Source organism: Colius striatus, chromosome 16 (assembly GCF_028858725.1).
Source record: "Colius striatus isolate bColStr4 chromosome 16, bColStr4.1.hap1, whole genome shotgun sequence".
NCBI classification, from domain to species: Eukaryota; Metazoa; Chordata; class Aves; order Coliiformes; family Coliidae; genus Colius; species Colius striatus.
In genome coordinates, this window is record NC_084774.1 from 5,557,538 (window position 1) to 5,574,864 (window position 17,327).

General features: G+C 44.0%; 2 protein-coding genes across 4 annotated transcripts; one reads left to right on the plus strand and one right to left on the minus strand.

Moving 5' to 3' along the window:
- Positions 1–1,904: 1,904 nt before the first annotated feature.
- On the plus strand, positions 1,905–2,651 carry LOC133626986 (uncharacterized). The gene has a single exon (XM_062009428.1). It carries the CDS (start codon positions 1,905–1,907, stop codon positions 2,649–2,651), a length of 747 nt encoding a protein of 248 aa, XP_061865412.1.
- Positions 2,652–5,687: 3,036 nt separating this feature from the next.
- Positions 5,688–16,208, minus strand: IFT52 (intraflagellar transport 52). Of its 3 annotated transcripts, XM_010195913.2 has the most exons (13): positions 15,966–16,208; positions 15,119–15,206; positions 14,298–14,427; positions 13,346–13,421; positions 13,188–13,259; positions 12,240–12,366; positions 10,506–10,592; positions 9,501–9,569; positions 8,612–8,766; positions 7,644–7,731; positions 7,141–7,249; positions 6,529–6,674; positions 5,688–5,990 (listed from the first exon to the last, which is right to left on the minus strand). In XM_010195913.2, the coding sequence occupies exons 1-13, from the start codon at positions 16,070–16,072 to the stop codon at positions 5,943–5,945; spliced, it is 1,302 nt and encodes a 433-aa protein (XP_010194215.2). In that variant the 5' UTR covers positions 16,073–16,208; the 3' UTR covers positions 5,688–5,942. The 3 variants fall into 3 exon arrangements, with proteins under 3 accessions (XP_010194215.2, XP_061864910.1, XP_061864911.1); XM_062008926.1 differs by lacking the exon at positions 15,119–15,206 and having other exon boundaries at positions 15,966–16,049; XM_062008927.1 differs by lacking the exons at positions 12,240–12,366; positions 13,188–13,259; positions 13,346–13,421; ... (1 more) ...; positions 15,119–15,206; positions 15,966–16,208 and adding an exon at positions 12,051–12,111.
- Between the last annotated feature and the right edge of the window lie 1,119 nt (positions 16,209–17,327).

The window sequence follows — 17,327 nt, forward strand, 5'->3', positions numbered from 1 at the left end:
CCCGCCCGACCCGCCTTTGAGGGCCGGACGGGCGGCCGCTCCGAGCCCCCCGCACCCGGCCCGCACCCCGGAGCGCCCGCAGCCCCGCGGAGGATTCCCTGCGCGTCACCTCCACTCCTACAACAGCCGTTGCAGATCCCTCGTGTTTGGGGTGCACTGAGATCCCCTCCTGCTTACTTAGCTCTAGGAAGGAGTTTGCCACAGCACTGCCGTGGTCAAGCCACAGCCACTCAGCCATGAGACACAGGACTCCCCCAGTAGCTGCCTCCCGTCAAAACAGGGGAAGGGCGAAGCGCGAATTAAAGTCAGCCGCCTTGCCCTGGTTGCTTTTGCAGCATGTCTCATGCCAGCGGTGCACTGCAGGGTGCCCGTTGCAGCACGGCTCTGCTGCTCTCTAGACAGGCAGGCAGAAGGCACAGAAAAGCTCATCTCCCCCTGCGAGCCGCGGCCAGGCAGTGGCACTGCTACACCGCCCACGAGAAGCGGGAGAGGAAAAGCAGCATGAGCGGCTGCCCCGCGGACAGCCGGTCCCCAGCAAGCCAGCCCTTCCTACAGCTGCAGCGGGGACTCCGGCCCACCTCACACAGCACACGATCTCCTGTGCCTGTACAGTATCTATAGCGGCCACGTGCACCTTGGTGCTCCCGATCAACACAAAACTAAAGAGAGATAGCACCTTGTTGGCAACCACCCCTGAATATTGTGACCTGAAGCAGAGGACCACGGCTTCTATGAACACTCCCAGCTGACAAGGGACAAACACAGCTGATCCCTTACATGACCCAGTTCACGGCAACCACTCACTGCCCCTGCACTTTAAAAGAAGCAAAGAATAAACCCCTCCCTCCTCCAAACTAGCTTAATTAGGAAATTAGCCTATTAGTGAACTACCAGAACTATAAATTAGCTAGAAGGAAGACTGGTAAAAACAAGGATCAAGATCTTGAAGAGGGATTCTGTAGAAGGTGAGTAGTGCTTTTTAAGTCTGCTGCCTTAGCACATATGTGTTATTTTCCTAGTATTTCTCACATACTATTTTTTTTAATTGTCTTTAAGGAAAGAGTATTTTACTCTCTTAAAAAAGTCTTTCCTTCTAGACCAACAAAACACACTCCCCTTTTCAGGAGCCTTTTAACTTATTTAATGTGTTTAGTGTAAGAATAGCGTCAGACCACAGTAGCTGCCTTATGTAATCTGCCCAGTTCTCGCTGGGGAATACTTGGAAGGCACTAGCTGCTGACAGAGCTAGTGCTGAGAAACTCCTCCTATGTGAAGAAGGACTATGAAGAAGGAATCTCCTGCCCCAGAGCAGAAGGTAGGGCATATAGAATGAGGATGCATCTCCTCAGTGCCCTGTGTGGGCTGTGGGACCCCACAGGTTAGAAAGTACAGCAGGGATGAGAGCTGCTCTTAAACCTTTCCCATCCTTACCACAGTCTCTATTTTAAAAGGATTCTAACTGGGGTTAATGGCCTTCTGATACAAGGAACAAGGATAAAGTGCCCTATATCTCTGGGGAAAAAACAGCTTCATCTTAGAGCCATTAGGAGATTGAGAGGTTCACTGAGACTTTACACCCAGGGGTACAAAGCTAAGAGTAATGGTATACAAGCTCAGTTTGGACAAATACTACTCATGGGATGTTCCACAATGACCTCTGACCAGCAAACAGGTCTTGGTGCAATTGTGTTGCTCCAGAAGACAATGACAGGCTAGATGCACACCTACCTGTCCTAAACCCCACTCAGCTCCTCACTCTCCCAAGTGAGAATGAGACAAGATTAAGTGGAGAATAGTTATGTTACTCCATGTAATTACTCTTCAGTAAGCAGTAAAGAACAAGAATGTATTTGTTCTAACAGGAGTATCCTAGTCTAAACCAGGCAGTGGTGAGATTCTGCAACATGCTGTCCAGCAAAAGGAGTGCTACCAGCATCCAGGACATAAAGGAAATACTAGAAAAGGGGTTTCTGGCCAGGACCTCCAGCCATTCTTCTCCTGTCAACAGCTATTCCATGAACAATAGCAGTGCCTCCAAACCAGACACCTGGGAGCTTCTCATGGACTCAGACAACATGACAAAAGGCAATTCTCCGTGTCTTGTCAAGCAGCCAGAGTCTCTGAGCAGCTGTGTGAAGACTGACCTTCACTGCCTGACTCAAGGTATCTCTGACATCAGTCTTGCCTGCTTCTGCAAGATCCACCATGGTCATGCCACCCTTGACCTGTCTGGTTTGCCTTGTGATCATCTCAGCAGAGGTGGCTGCTTGATGGATATAGCATCACAGCACACCTCAACACCATGCAAGGAAGAAAAGCACTCCAAACTGCTAGACAGCCTGCTCTCCAAGAGCACTGAGCTTGCTGGTGATCTTTCAACCCTTGGGAAGTTGCCAGCATCCAGATGGGAGATCTCTGCAATAAAAAAAAACCTGGATACCAGCTTGTCCCTTGATGTGAGTGTGGAGGAGTTGAGGTTACTGGGATGCTCCAAACTGGACATGCCATCCCTGGAGACCTCTGTAGTAATTCCTCTGTCTTGGCCTGGAGCCTTTCAGAAGCACCCTACGCTGACTCAAGGGTCAGCTGCTCCTGAGAGCCAGCTGAGTGATGTTGAACCCATCCCTGTGTTTCTGCACCAGGCTCCGTGATGGGTGCTGGCTCCATGCTGGGGGGTACCAGCCTGAGTTTGTGCTGCAGAGCTGCCGTCTATGCTGCTGCACAGATCAAGCCTGTTTCCTGCCCTGAGCCAGGGGGGTGATGGCATTGCTTGAACTCCTTCGGCCTGAGGTGACTGAAACAGCAACGTGCTTGAGGCACTTGTGGGTGGAGGAAGCCCAGGCTCTGGGTGGCAGCCCCAAAAGCCAGCACCAGCATCCCTGTTGCTTCCCCCATCCTTCCCCATCGCTGTTTTGTATTAATGCAATAAAGATACGAACTTCCCTGTAGCCCGCTCTCTGCTGCTGACAGCGTGCGTGCGGGCCCGGCTCCAGCCGGGCTGAGGCCGGGCAGCTCCGCCGGGAGCCGCCGGGAGCCCCGCACGGCCCGCCCGCCCCCGGGGCCAGCGCGGAGTCAGCGGGGCCGCCGCGGCCGCCTGCGCCGGCCCTTCCGTCGCGGGCGCCTGACGGGCGGAACGCCGCGGCAAGATGGCCGGGCCGCGCCGAGCCCCGGGCGGGGAGCCACCGGCCGAGAGCCGCCCCCTCGCCCCCGCTTACCTGTCAGAGGGGCCCGGGGAGGTCTCGGTGCCGCAGAGGCGCGAGGAGGCGGCCCCGGGCCTCGCCGCCGGGCCATGGCGGCGGTGCTGCCCGCGCTGCCGGGGCTCGCCGCTGCCGCCGGGGAGCGCGGGCCCGGAGCCGCCGGGGCTGGGGATCCCTCTTCTGGCACACGGGGAGAAGAACAAGTTGAGAGCGGACGGGCCGCGGCAGCGTGGCGCCGCGCGGCTCAGGGGCAGCGGGGCTGGGAGCCGCAGTGCCTCGCACCCGCGGTTAGTTAACGCAGGATTTTAATCCTCGGCCCAGCCCGAGGAACTCGGCCCCGCCAGCGTTTGCCGACACGGGACAGTTTAACTTGCACACTTGTCCGAGGGAAAGAGCCCACCCCATCGCCCAGCCCTGCCACAGGTTTTCTCACACTTGTAGCAGAGCTTCCTACCTTACACAGACACTTGATCGCTTTCCCCTTTCCCTCTCATCACTTCTTACAGCAGACAGAAAAAGGAAGAGAATTACTTGTTAAAATCGCTTTCCAAGGCATTTAACGGTTTACTGAAACCAAACCTACACTCCCTCCTCCTCTTTAAGGTACAGATAAAGGGAGTGGTGTTGTGTGACAGAACAGAGAGAGAAAAAAGGGGGAATAGTGAGAACTGCTTGGAACCAACTTTTAAGAGTTAAAGCAACAATTTCACTGACTCTCTGCCTAGCTGCGTGCCTCAGCATCCAGGGACCTGGTCTTATTTCCTGAGAGCCCTCAGCCAGTTGCAGTCCTTCAAAATTTTGTCAATCAGCCCTAAACTTTTTACATATCATACCCTCCTGACCAAAGTAAGCACTTCTGCCTCTAAAGTAATGGTTTAAATACTTCCAAAGAGATCGTTTTGAAAGAGATGCAAGCTATTGCCTCACATGTATTGCACACTGATGCTTCTGACAAAAAAAAAAAACCACAAAAAAACATCTATTGAGCAAAATATCTGACCTCAGCTGTCAGAGACAAACAGGCAACAGGGACCTGCTTGTATTCGCTGGCTGCTCAGATGACTTTTTTCTAAACCATGTTACAACATCAGGAACAGGCAACAAAACAACTCAGAAAAAGTGCCCAGAACGTATTTACAGTTTGATGTATAAACACCACGGAGCAGTACAAACCGGATCTATAATTAGGAAGATCACACAGTTGTTTGGTTCAACTGCAGTCTGTGCCGGTTGACTGGCTGGTATTGATACTGCAGAGCAAAGATTAAGCTTATTGTGTAAATGTGCAGCTGGAATGTACAAAATACTCAGTGTGACAAACACAAGCATGCCCTTTAAGACAAATAAATGAAAGAAGAAGAAAAAGGCATGGCTGCAGTGTAACAAGACTACACTGCTAATGTCAGACCACTACTGCTAACACTACATTAGCACATCTTACCTGGCCACTGATGTGGCAGGGGCTGTGGGACAACTTCTTTAAGAAACCTTGTGTCAATTTTGCCTCCTGCTTGGCCTGCCATGTCAAATGAAAAGGTTTTTTGTAGGATAAAAGACGAACAGATGCTCTGCAAAAAGCAGTTTTGACGTTAAAAGATGTGTCAGAGGAAGACAAAGCCCAGGTGTAAGAAAGGCTGCTTAGAAGACTTCAGTGGGGGTAAGAATTTGCATTAAACAGTTTAAGTGTTAAGTACAGCACTTTCTGTATGTCAAAGTGTCACAAAGATACGTGGTGTTAACCATGCTGACAAATCTTTTCTTCTCACTGGTTCTCACTTCTAACTTCTCATCCCTGGCTCTATTTTTTTGCAGTTCACTGAGCATTTAATCATCAATTAATTTCATCTGGATTTCCATTCTTGTGCATTACCTAGCTTGTTAATCCCTGGAAATGGGCTAGGTATGAAATAACTGCAAGTGAAAATATTCACAAAATCACAGAATCTTAAGAACTGGAGGGGATCTGAAAAGATCATCCAAGTCCACCTCTCGTACCAGAGTAGGGTCACCTAGAGCAGGTCACACAGGAACTCGTCCAGGTGGGTTTGGAACGTCCCCAGAGAAGGAGACTCCACACCCCATCTGGGCAGCCCCTTCAAGTGTTCCATTTCTGCACAGTATCACTTTTTTTCATAAGGATCCAAATGTGGTCCTTTTCAAAATGATGTATATCCAGACTCATATGAGGCAGTAATCTGCAACAATGTCATTAGTGCTTAATTTCGATTCTTCCCCTCCCTCAGAAGGAATGTTTTCCATCTCTTCTTGCTCCACTTTGGCAGAGAGACAAAAGGAGACTGGCCCAGGGTGACACACGAGCATATTTTCAGCTGCTCTTGGATTTATGGCCTTATTTTCTTTTTGACAGTTCACAAACTAAAATAACAATCTTTCCCACCGTGCAATTAAGCACATCAAGAGAACCCACAGTAAGGCATGCTACAAGAAAATAAATACTAGAGCCACAAAGAAGGACCAAACCCACAATTTATTAGTATAGATTTTTTTATATATATTACAAAATTACAGTTTCAATAAAGTAGAAAAAGAGGAAACTATTTGGGAAGTGTTTGCAAAACAGAAGCACTTCCTTGAAAGGCATTAATTATCCAAACTACTGCATAGAAACAGTCCAAACATTCAGTGAACTACTGAGGTGGTCCCAATCAATCATAGAGGTTGGCAAAAAATGTTAAAAGTGTGTTTTTGCTAAAAGGTCTGTCTCAAACTGGGGAAAGCCAGGCCTCAGTTACCATTCTGGAATCCAGCTTCACTTGTGTCAGTGTCACGTTCCTTAGGAAAGGGGAAAGGAGGAGAAAATAAAATTAACAATATGGTAGAAACATCAGATTTTTGTCTGAACTAAACTGTTGTGAATTAGTAAAAACAGCTGATCTGCCAATATGCTCCAAACAGACTTCAAAGCATTAAATTCACTACCAAAGAAATTATTCCAACACAGAATTGCCTGTAACAATGCTGGTTTCACATCTGCACTGTAGCTTAGCCAGCACTGTTCACGAGGGCACACTGCTGTCATGAAATGCACCACCAATGAACTGCATTTAGCTGAAATTCACAAAGCTACACTTGCTTGTATAGATCCTCCAATTAATGAGAGACTTAAGAAATTGAAGCACTACACATTCTATACAGATTAAGAGTCGTAAGTATCCTGAATCACACTGGAGTGATCTAATTTACTGTACAACAAATGCCTTCACACAGCACTGTGCCTCTTGCCTGTGACACATGCAGCTGCTACAGAGATACGTCAGCCTCAGTGCTGATACTACCAACTACTCACTTGTATTTCTGTTACTAAAAATACCTGATTCAGCTTCTTAAACTCAACCACTTGGAAGAAGATGTACTCCAGGATATGTTTGGCATCTTGCTTCTCCTTTGGGAGTTTACTTGTTACTCCTAGGATTTCACCACATTTTCGTACATAAAACTCCAGGTCATCATCAGTACCTACAGAAGCATCCCAGGGAAGCAAGGAGTTGAATATCACACATACCCGTATCAGCTGGGCAAAAAGTTCTTACAAATCTCCATTTCTTGTTGGCATTCTCGGAGGTTAAATGCTATAATTAAGTTTGATGGACTAGCCATAATGGATTCCTGCAGCTGCACTTTCTCGTTTTGTTTAGACTTAACATGTCTTTAAGCATAAAAAGATGTGAAATGAATCAGTAAGAGTGTGCAAAACAATTTGTGCACGACAAAGGAAACAGCAAAGAGAAACGTAATAAAATGCCATAGTACATAAAGTCACATAATCAATCTAATCTGCAAGGCCATCCAATTTCTCGTCCCAGCATGAAAGCAGTGGATTTTCATAAATGAGGCTGTTATAAAATGAAATATAACAACCATTTTCCTCTAAAAACCTGGACTTTATATATAAATGTGTAAACTATCAGTCTGCTCCACTTACATTTGTTTGTGATCTCCGCAAGACGAGCTTTCTCAGAGGAAAAAGTTTCATCCAAGTCAAACAGCTCCAGAGGAGGGGGAGGCAATTCTCTGAAAGCAGGTGGAAAAACCTTGAAGAGAAGAATTAGCACAGTTTATTGCCACATATTTTTCTTACACTTTACAGATCTCTAAGACAACGATTTTGGATTTAGATTGGACCTTTTATAAAGCAAAAGCAACTCCCAAATCCACAGTACAAAGCTCCAACTTTTTAAAATTCCCATTTATGTTTTGTAAAAATAACTGAATATTCCAAATGAGTTTAGGTCACAAACTCCATTTGCAGATTGTTTTTAGTTCTGCCCATGAGATCCAGGTGAGAGCTGAGGTACTAAGCTCACCATGACAGCTCACCTTGGAAACATCTTCACATGAATATTGAAAGAAATATGGAAATGACACATAGAAGTTTTACACAAAGCAGAAGGGTTCTCCATGCTCTTTCTGAGCAAGATCACTCACAGCTGGCTGAAGGACAGGTATTGGAGTCTCAAATTGAGGTTGAATGAGTTGCAGGGGTTCGTGTTTCACATTCAGCTGCTCATAAGCTCTGCAGCACAGAAAAAGACAAAGTATGAGAGAATGATACAACATCCATTTCCACTTGCGAGCTACAGAGATTTTTATGAAGACACCAGCATCAACATTATGTAGAGTCATAGCATAAAAACAAGCGACATCTAATTTTAGAACCCCCCCAAAGAACTCCAGGTATCACTAATAATGGTGATATGTAAGATGATAAAAAAGGAGTTATGCCTCAATTCTTGAAGCAACTCTTAAAGGGATGAACATATATGAGGAAAAAGTGACCCAGTTCACAAAGAGATGCCTTGGGATTCAAAAAGATTTTTCAGAAAGTCTGTAGTCAAAAACTATTTCTAAAATTATTTGTTATGGGATCAGAAGGGAGATCCCACTGGGAATTCACATCTAGTGAAAATACAAGAAATTCAGAGTAAGAAGAAAAATGTCCACAACAGAGTGGAGTTTCATGGAAACCTTATTAATCCTGCTATTCAACATGTTCAACTAGTAAAGCTGAACAGCAGGTAAATCTCAAGACATGGTTATTGGGAAATGCAAAGAGGAATGAAATGCAACTTCATAAAATGCCAAGTAATTCAAAAGTGGAAACCAGCTACCCTTCAGTCATCACTCCAGAAAGTGCCCGACATCACCACAGATAACTCTACTAAAAATAGCAATTCATGGAATCAGCAGTAGTCAGAACTAAGAAAAAAACAATGTCATAAACTACAGCCAAGAAAAGAAGCAAGAGAAAACACCACTCTCACACTGTAAAAAAAAAATCAATCTTCTGGTATGTCAATATTCAGAATGCTGTTTCTTACACAAACAGGAAACACAGAATACAGAATTGAAAAAATAAATAAATAACGCTAATGATAAAAATCACAGCTGCTGACTTGATAACTGAAGGGAGAGCACTTGTATCCAGCTGGAAAAGGGATGTATCAAACAGCTTTGTGAAGTCTCTTGGGTTCTCGTCGCCTTCTTGCAGACAGACTCGCAGTTGCTCAGACAGCGCAGCTATATCTGGGAGCATGGTATAGTCTGAAATCTGAACACAAAGACACACACCTATGATTCCAAAAGACCAATCCATTTACATAGTCTCTTTCTAGATTCTCTCTCACCTAAAATCTCATCTAGAAAGAATTATTTCACTCTTCACCAAGTATCACCTTTTGTAGTACAACTTCCTAAACTGTACAGACTCTGTTCTCTGGGCTCTAAAGCTACTCATCACATGGACAGGGTATCTGGATTTCTGTTAATTCTTTAAAATTAAAAGAGATAGCTTACTAGTCAACTAGGCAAGACAGTTCTTCTTACGCACACAGAGTATACAATTTTATCACATGATACTTCCAAATAAAATACCATTTGTATACATCAGTTTAAAAAAATCAATAAAACAACTCAAGTTGATATACTGGTTGATCCCTAATGATATGCAGATCTCCTGTCTTCACTTTGTGCACACTCCTCTTGACTGAGGGCTCAGAGCAAAGTACAAACTTATTATGCTGGAACAGCAAGTGATCTCATAACCACAGCCAAATTTGAAAGAGACTTTCACAAATGAAATGTGATAATAAACAGCAATCTGAGACATACACCATTATTTTTTATTCCTAGTCTATGTCTATTTAATCTTAGACCTTGAATAAAGGGTCTGCAACAACAGCATCCATCTAGCAGTTAACCAGTTTGTGCTAGATACACCATTTGCCAAAATTCCTAATGCTAGATCACAATATTATTTACCTACTGGTAATGGATCTCTCTTACCTCAGGGTCCTCCATATCTATCTGGTTTAAATAGATATCTGATGTTGTGAGCCATTGGAAAAGCACATCCTAGAAAAGTGCAAAATCCATTTCAGGAACATCCAAGTAATCTTGTATCATGCTTAAACATTTGTACTAAATCTATGGAATAACATACCATGAAAAAGAATAAAAAAATGGGTGGGGCTTGGAAGGGACCTCTAGACATCATCCAGTCCAACTCACCTGCAGAAGCAGGTCCCACCTAGATTAGGTCACACAGGAACATGTCCAGGCAGGTTTTAAAGACCTCTAGGGAAGGAGCCTTCACATCCTCCCTGGGCAGCCTGTGCCAGGGCTCCCTCACCTCACAGTAAAACAGTTTTTCCTTTCATTTAAATGGAACTTTTTGTGTTCCAGCTTCTATCCATTATCTCTTGTCCTGTTACCAGATACAAAAAATATCTGTAGAGAAAAATACTAACTATATTTGTATTTACATCTGGAAGCACCAAGTCATGGCAATGACCATACTCTGTATGAGGTACATACTTTCAGAAACACCTCAGCAGGAAAATCTCCCTTCTTACACATAACAACTTTACATACTCCACTTCAGAAAGTGCATTACAATCTCTAGGTATCAGGAGCTACATATGCAAAGGTTTATTATTAATCAGTAGCCATAATCACAGACTGAAAGAGTGAAGAAAAAGTAGTAAACAAAAAAGCCCCACTGATTAATATTTAAATATTAATAATCATAAAGTGGTGAACAGAAGCAGAAAAAACTTTTCTGAGTTCTATAATATAAATAATAAAATGAATCTTTAAAACCTCCTTCTTGTTAGTTGTGCTCTAACAAACTCCTCAGGATGTGAGAACTGGGTTAGAATCTCCATACTGAATCCATTTCACAGCTGTCTTGCTCTAAGATGAAGCTAGTGAGCTTGGATTGCTTTCTAAGTGCTGTAAAGATCCACTATGGTGTTTGTCTCTAACAAAAATATCCCTCAACCAACTTACCATGATCTTACTGTTTTCTTCTTTATCTAAATATTGATCACTGAACATGTGGGAAGATCCCAGCGCTGCCAATTTTCCACCTTGACTCTATCAACAAAGAATACAATACAGCAAAACATTCTTCCAAATCACAGTTTGAGAGGCAACTGTTAATGCTGTCTAATTACACAGTGATTTAAAGAAACAGAAGATTTTGAATATGTAGTGGCAAAAGCACTTTCAAGCTTGGCAAGCTCACAAGAGCACAGCAGCATGCTAAGGGTCTGCACCAAGTGTGAAACTCACAGCATAATATAAACACAAATACTGCTGTAATGTATTTGAAGATACATCCAATAAAGCTCCAGTTTAACAGATTTCTGATGTCTCACACTCCATGTTTTGCAAGGTTTTCACCTGAATTCTACATGCTTTATCCAAAATAGATAACTGGGTAGCATCCCCTCCTCCAACTTTCTGTTGCTATTCTTTATTGAACCTCCTTTTCACTAAAAAAGATCTTGGTTTTGTTCTACTAAGTTTCTCTGCTATGCTTGAGAGACAACCTCTGTCTCTGGCTTCATTGTCTACCCTTCTGTCTGTAACTTGCTTGAGTTAGCTAGGAAAAACGATGCCCTCTATTTAACATTCATGTCACCATCTTATAGCAAAGGAAGAACTATCAGTACAATATGGAGTGGTTTCCACTGCACAAACCTACTACACTTCAGTGATCAACCAATGCAAATCACTTCACAGAGGTGCAGGGAAGTTATATGGATTTCACTTACATCACAGTTGTAACTCTTAGAAGACACTCCTCACCCATCAGGTGAAGCACATGAGACTCAACATAAACAGGCACAGTCTTGAAGCAAGAATAGCAATCACCATGGCTATAAACCAGCAGAGTTAAGGCTTTATATAACTTAGATGACTTAAATCACAAAACCAGAACTCTATTATTAATGCAAATAACATCAGCATGATCGTGGCTGCAAAATTAGGTATAAGTCCATGAGTCCATTGGATCTATGTGCAAATGCTGTGCAGGTGGAGCAATTTCATTCTGCCTCAGGCAACTGCAGATAAAATGTGAGCAGTAAGTGTACTCTTTTAAGTTTACTCCATGTTACTTTATTATCTTTGATTTACAGAGTTTATTTCAGACACATGGTGGATGAAGCTGGGCATCCTCAGGAAACAAAACCTTCCTAACAAAGATACTAAAAAAACCCTCACAGCAGTGTTAGAAACACATCTACTTAGTAAAAATATATATATTACTGTGTTTACATTAACAAACAATATTAATCCTTTGTCTTTACCCATCAACTATAGATTTCTGAATGTTTTTTTATAAATTAAGCCAGCTGGATGGGTGAGATAACATTCAATAATCTTCTGGTTCCAGGATGACAGTCCTGTTCCTTAACTTAGTGTGGCATCTTTATGAAGCTGAAGATAATCTTACTAAATGATCACCAAAACAGCGGAAAGAATACCCCAAAAATCCCTAGAAGTACCCATCTGCCAACCAAACAAATATATATAATCTTTGCTGACCATCAAATGAATTCTTCTCTGAACCCCATGCACAGAAGTTTTCCATAAAAGGTGACAGCAGTCACGAGGCTCATCTGGAGTTTGCAGATACATCAATACAAGTGGGTTTGTAAGTGTTCTCAGAAAATACACTCACAATTTTTGTGTGGGGTAGGGGGAGAACACGTGGTTTGTTAAATCCAGTCATACCTCATGCTGATAGAAAGCAAGAATAGGCCTGTTGAGTGGGAAGCAGACAGATCCTGTTGACAGAATAGCCACTGCTGGTTTCATCACATTCAGCGTGGCACCAAATGGATAGAGGAAAGTGAGAGATCTGCAGGAAACAGGGAAACACTGCAAGTATCTGTATGTATCAGGTAGGCTGGACATATTTATAATACTAATCTGTCTGCCTAAAATACAAACTGGACACCAAGTTTGGTGTCAGATCATTATAACAATATTTCAGACTCTTTCTACTGTTTGGGGTTTTTTTTCCAGGCTGATGATTTGTCTTAAATAAAGAACAAAGAACACTCTTGATTTCTGTTTGCACATTCATGTGCCTGTATTTAACTCACAGATGAATACATATTCTGGAACAGAACTACACATACATATTTCCTTGTAATGACCTACATGATCATTTGTTAGTCTAAAAACGAGCTGCAAGGAAGACTGTAAACATTTCTAATTGTTTACAGAAAAGCTGTTTTCCTCTCAAAGTCTTTTCACTCCTCTGCAGCACAGAGAGATGGTAAACTAAAAATTGCAATACCTTACCCTGGATTAAGACTCTTTAAAAAGATGTAGGGTTGCTCATCCATGCAGTCAGAACAGCTGCTGTCCAGAGGTTATTCATGTTTACATTGTTTAACTAAATTTGAATACACACAGACTAGGGGCAAACAGGATCTCATCAGGAGAGGAATAATTTCCTTCAAAACCCATTATTCCTGCTCTTTTATTGGTTACTAAGCACTACTAACCAGATTTATCTTTACAGATATAACCTTGACAAGCAAGAAGCTGACATAAGAAATACATTAGGAAACCTCAACACAAGCAAAACACACTCCTCCTAGATTACAGACCTGGTAATTCCAAGTTATTCTAAATATTTTCACATCTGCTTCTTCAAAGGGAAACACTTACTGTGAGTCACGTCCACTTCCATCTTCATCTGTTGTCTCAAGCATGGATTTTCTTACAGCTTCACTGATTCCCCTACAAGATGTTGAAAAGCAAAACTTACTGAAAATAACACGGATTCTAAGAGTTTACTGTAAGATTGATATACCCCAAATATTTACCTATTCAAAACTCCATCAGAGATTAGTGCTTCTTTTGGGTGGTGGTACTTGTAATACACATTTCGTACTACAGCATCTTGAAGCAAGGACAAAAAATTACATCTTAGCTGACAAGTGTGCTAGATCCAGCAATGAAGAATAAATGTAGTTCCGAGACTCCCCGAGTGTTTGTTTCTAACACCACAGAGTTGGTATGTGTCTCCCAAAAGAATTCACTTCAGCGTTCCCCACAGTTTACTTTTGGACATACAGATTTAGAACAGGAATATATTTTAAAGTTCAAATAAAACCATGAAAAATTAGCACATCTCCATGTCTTCTGCAAAGCAGAAGAGGCAGAAGGATGACCCAGCATAGAGAAGTATGTGTGAAGTTTTCATACATCTTTTTTTTTAAATACATCTTCCAAGAGCACAATGAATCAAATACTTTTGATGCAAAAATGGTCACAGCCTAGACAGAAATACCACCAAAGGCCCTAAAAATATTTTATGTACACTGAGACACAGTTATTTTGGATTTGGTTTTTTTTTTTCCACATTGGCAGTACAAAATTTAATGAGTGTTGTTTTGTTGGTCTGCTAAAGTGATACTATGAAGTGATAGAACTCACTAAAAAAAACATGGAAAAATGTTTTAAATGAAAAGCTTTTAACCAAGAAATGTCACTAGAATTATTTTGCTGTTGTTAGTAAATACCACTAAAATTAACAACTACAGCAAAGGAATGGAGATGGCTGAGTTATCAAATTACTCTGCCCAAGGGAAGCCCTGGGTGTTCTCCAGTATTACAATGCCTACATCCATTGATTTCAAGAAAGACAAACACCTCTTAGGTCAAAAAATGTGCTTTGTGAGAGGGACCTGCTTGGCTTATATCAACAAAAGCTGAACCTGCTCTCTAGATTTTGCTGAAAACATTTTAGCATAAAGTATCAGTAAGTCCCATTACCATTATTGAAAACGATCCCATATTCCTCTAAGAAAAAGTTAATATTTGTGCCATTTCGGGACTCTCCACCTTCTCTTAACATCACCAGGATGGCTCCACCATCCTCCAGGAATTTCTTCAGAACCAAAAACTAGAAAATAACAAAGATCCAGAAAAAAATACATGTGAAAGAAGCTACACACGCACAGCAGCAATTTATACTGAGATGAGGAAAAAGACAGTGTAGTAGGAAAGTGAGTAGGTGATGCTCAGGGGACTGGAGGAACTTTCTTATGTGGAAAGGCTACGGGAACCTGAGGCTCTTTAGCCTGGAGAAGACTGAGGGGGAATCTCATTAACACCTACAAGTACTTATAGGGTGTTTGTCAAGAAACACTTTTTTCTGTGGTCTCTAGTGACATGACTAGGGGTAATGAACAAATGCAGGAATACAAAAAGCTCTACTTAACTGTAAGGAAAAACTTCTTTACTATAAGAGTAAGGGAGCCCTGGCCCAGGCTGCCCAGGGAGGGTGTGGAGGCTCCTTCTCTGGAGGTCTCCTAAACCCACCTGGACACATTCCTGTGTGACCTGATCTAGGTGGTCCTGCTTTAGCAGAGGGGTTGGACTGGATGTTCTCTAGAGGTCCTTTCCAACTATTCCATGATTCTATGGTACCTGACTGACTATTTGCAATTAACTTGATCCTATGACAAAAGCATTCAAATTTCAATATGTGTAAATTCCTTTTAAGCAGTACTATTGTGAAGTCTTCTGTGTTGTTTCTGTTTTACATTAAGCAGATCTTATGACTAATTTGCAAACAGTTATTGACTGCTTACCTCAGCAGCACTGAACTTTTCCCTAGGCCCTGCAGTAATCCACAGTTTTACCCCAAACAGTTTCTCAGACGTGATCTCATCTTTTAAGCTATGAATAGATGAATAAAGTTATAGGTTATTCTTGGATATATTCCTGAACAATTTTCTTTAAGGACTTGCAAAATAAACACAAAGCAAATCTGTTACTTCACATGCTTTTATCTGGGTTTTTTAACAGTGACAACTCAAGTAAAAATAATCCTTACAGATTTCAACCTACTAAATAGTAATGTCCCCCTAACAAGTTACTGTGAGATCAAGAATGGGCATAAAGCATTAGGAAAGTATTAAACTTTCCATCCGATGAGCTTCCTCTTATTGTTTTTTTGTTTTCAACTCCAGATAGGCTCAAACACTCGTATCAGGAGTTTCATCCTTAAAACTTATGCTCTCTCTTCTACGGATAAGATGGCTGGAAGCTCCAAAGACAACCATGCACAGCATCCAACAGTGAAATTACTAATGCCACTGAGCACAATCAACGCAGAAGAGATCTTAGCTTATGATACACATTCCCAAAGACAGTGTGGGTATTTAATGCAAACCACACGCAAATATCAGTATCTCTCTACGGCCTGCAGGTGACTCCAGCCCTCCCCGCGGGCTGCACAGGGGTGATGAGGGGGCACCCGGCCCTCTCACCTGACGGCCGGGCTCTGCCTCGCACATGGGAGGGATGAGCACAGCCTGGGAAGGCTGAGAGAAGCCTCACCTCGGCGCGTCTTCGGTCCTGTCAGTAGAGGACCCCCAAACCACAAGAACGCGGCTTCCTGCCATGCCAGCCCTCAGAACAAAATCCGTCCCTCACCTCTGTATCTTCCAGTTACCGCGAAGCCTTTTCCGCAGGGATTTGTAGCTACTGGCCTCCCCTTTGGACGCATTGAAGACTACAGCGTTCCGCTGGCCCCCGTCCATGGGACTACCCGGGCACTGCCGCGGGAAGCCAGCTCTGGGAGCGCGCAGGGAGCCTCCAGCGCTCCCGCTGCCCGGCCGAAGCCCGCCGCGGGCCTGGGGCAGGACGAGCCCGGGCAACGGCCTCCGCTCCCGTGCCGCGCTCCGCCCAGCAACGCGGGGGCCGCAGGGCGCATGCGCGGGGCCGCCCGCTTCATTGCCCGGGAGGAGGCGAAGGGAGCCCCCCCCATTGCGGGGCCGGGGAGCGGAGCGGGGCTCCGGGTACAGCCGCAGCCGGGCCCCGGCTCCCTCCCGCCTGGAGCTCAGGCTCAGCCCGCGCCTGGCCTGGCTCGGAGCACGCCCCGGGCCCCTCAGTCAGCTACCACCCGGGGAACAAGCTCCTGGGCCCCGATAGAATGACACTCCCCCCTCCCCCGCCTTGGGTTAGCTTAAAACAGGGAGTGTCTGTTGAACTGAGCTAAGTGACTTTGTGTGTGCCGGCAGGTGCTGGAGTACAGTAGCTCTCAGCTATAAAGCCCGTAACCCTGCTTCAGCCCCCAGCGCCTTGCCTTAGGAAGGACAGAGGTGAACGCAGATCAGAGTATGCACTTTAATATAAACCACATCATATTTCTGGTTACTTTAGGAGGTACAAGAAAGTTTGATGGAAATTGGTCCAGTAGATGCTTCCCCACAGCATGAGCATCAAGGTCTAGACAGGTGCTTGTTTATTCTGGGGGGCAGTTAGGGCTGAACCCTTTCCTCCTCCCCTCAGGAACACAACAAAATGACTTTAAAAAAGCAGGAAGTGTCATTGAATGAGTACACCAGCCTTTAAATTAAGGCAGAATAAATAACTGTACTACATGCTGCCCCTCTCCCACATGCAAGGGCTCAGCATTGCTGGCCTCTCCCAGCACAAAGTGCAGAGCTGGGCTGGCTGCTCTCCTGTGCCCCACCATGCTCCTGCTGGTGCTCGTGGCAGTAGTGCTGGTGTGCCTCAGGCAAGTCAAGCACATGGCATGAAAGGTTCCCCCCCCACACTGGATTGCACCATAACCTTATTTATATTTTACCAAGCAACCTAATGTCTTCCCCATCCATTTGATCTGGTATTTCTTGCACACACGCTTGCTCCCCCATAACAACATCCTTGTTGCTTCAGCATCTCAGCCCTGGATCAGAGAGACACGATCCACTCACCTTGGGGAGGGGACCATCTGGCATGAAAGGCCACAGCACAGTTCTGGATCTAGACCCACAGCTGCCTTCAAAGCAA

Bases quoted from the DNA above. Each gene is read 5' to 3' on its own strand.
- LOC133626986 (XM_062009428.1), top strand. From the start codon at position 1,905: ATGCTGTCCAGCAAAAGGAGTGCTACCAGCATCCAGGACATAAAGGAA.
- IFT52 (XM_010195913.2), bottom strand. From the start codon at position 16,072: ATGGACGGGGGCCAGCGGAACGCTGTAGTCTTCAATGCGTCCAAAGGG. The intron at 13,260-13,345 runs GTAAATATTTGG...AACATCTTGTAG, and splicing joins TCTGATGGAGTTTTGAATAG to GGGAATCAGTGAAGCTGTAA. The intron at 10,593-12,239 runs GTATGACTGGAT...CTTTGTTGATAG, and splicing joins TTGCTTTCTATCAGCATGAG to AGTCAAGGTGGAAAATTGGC.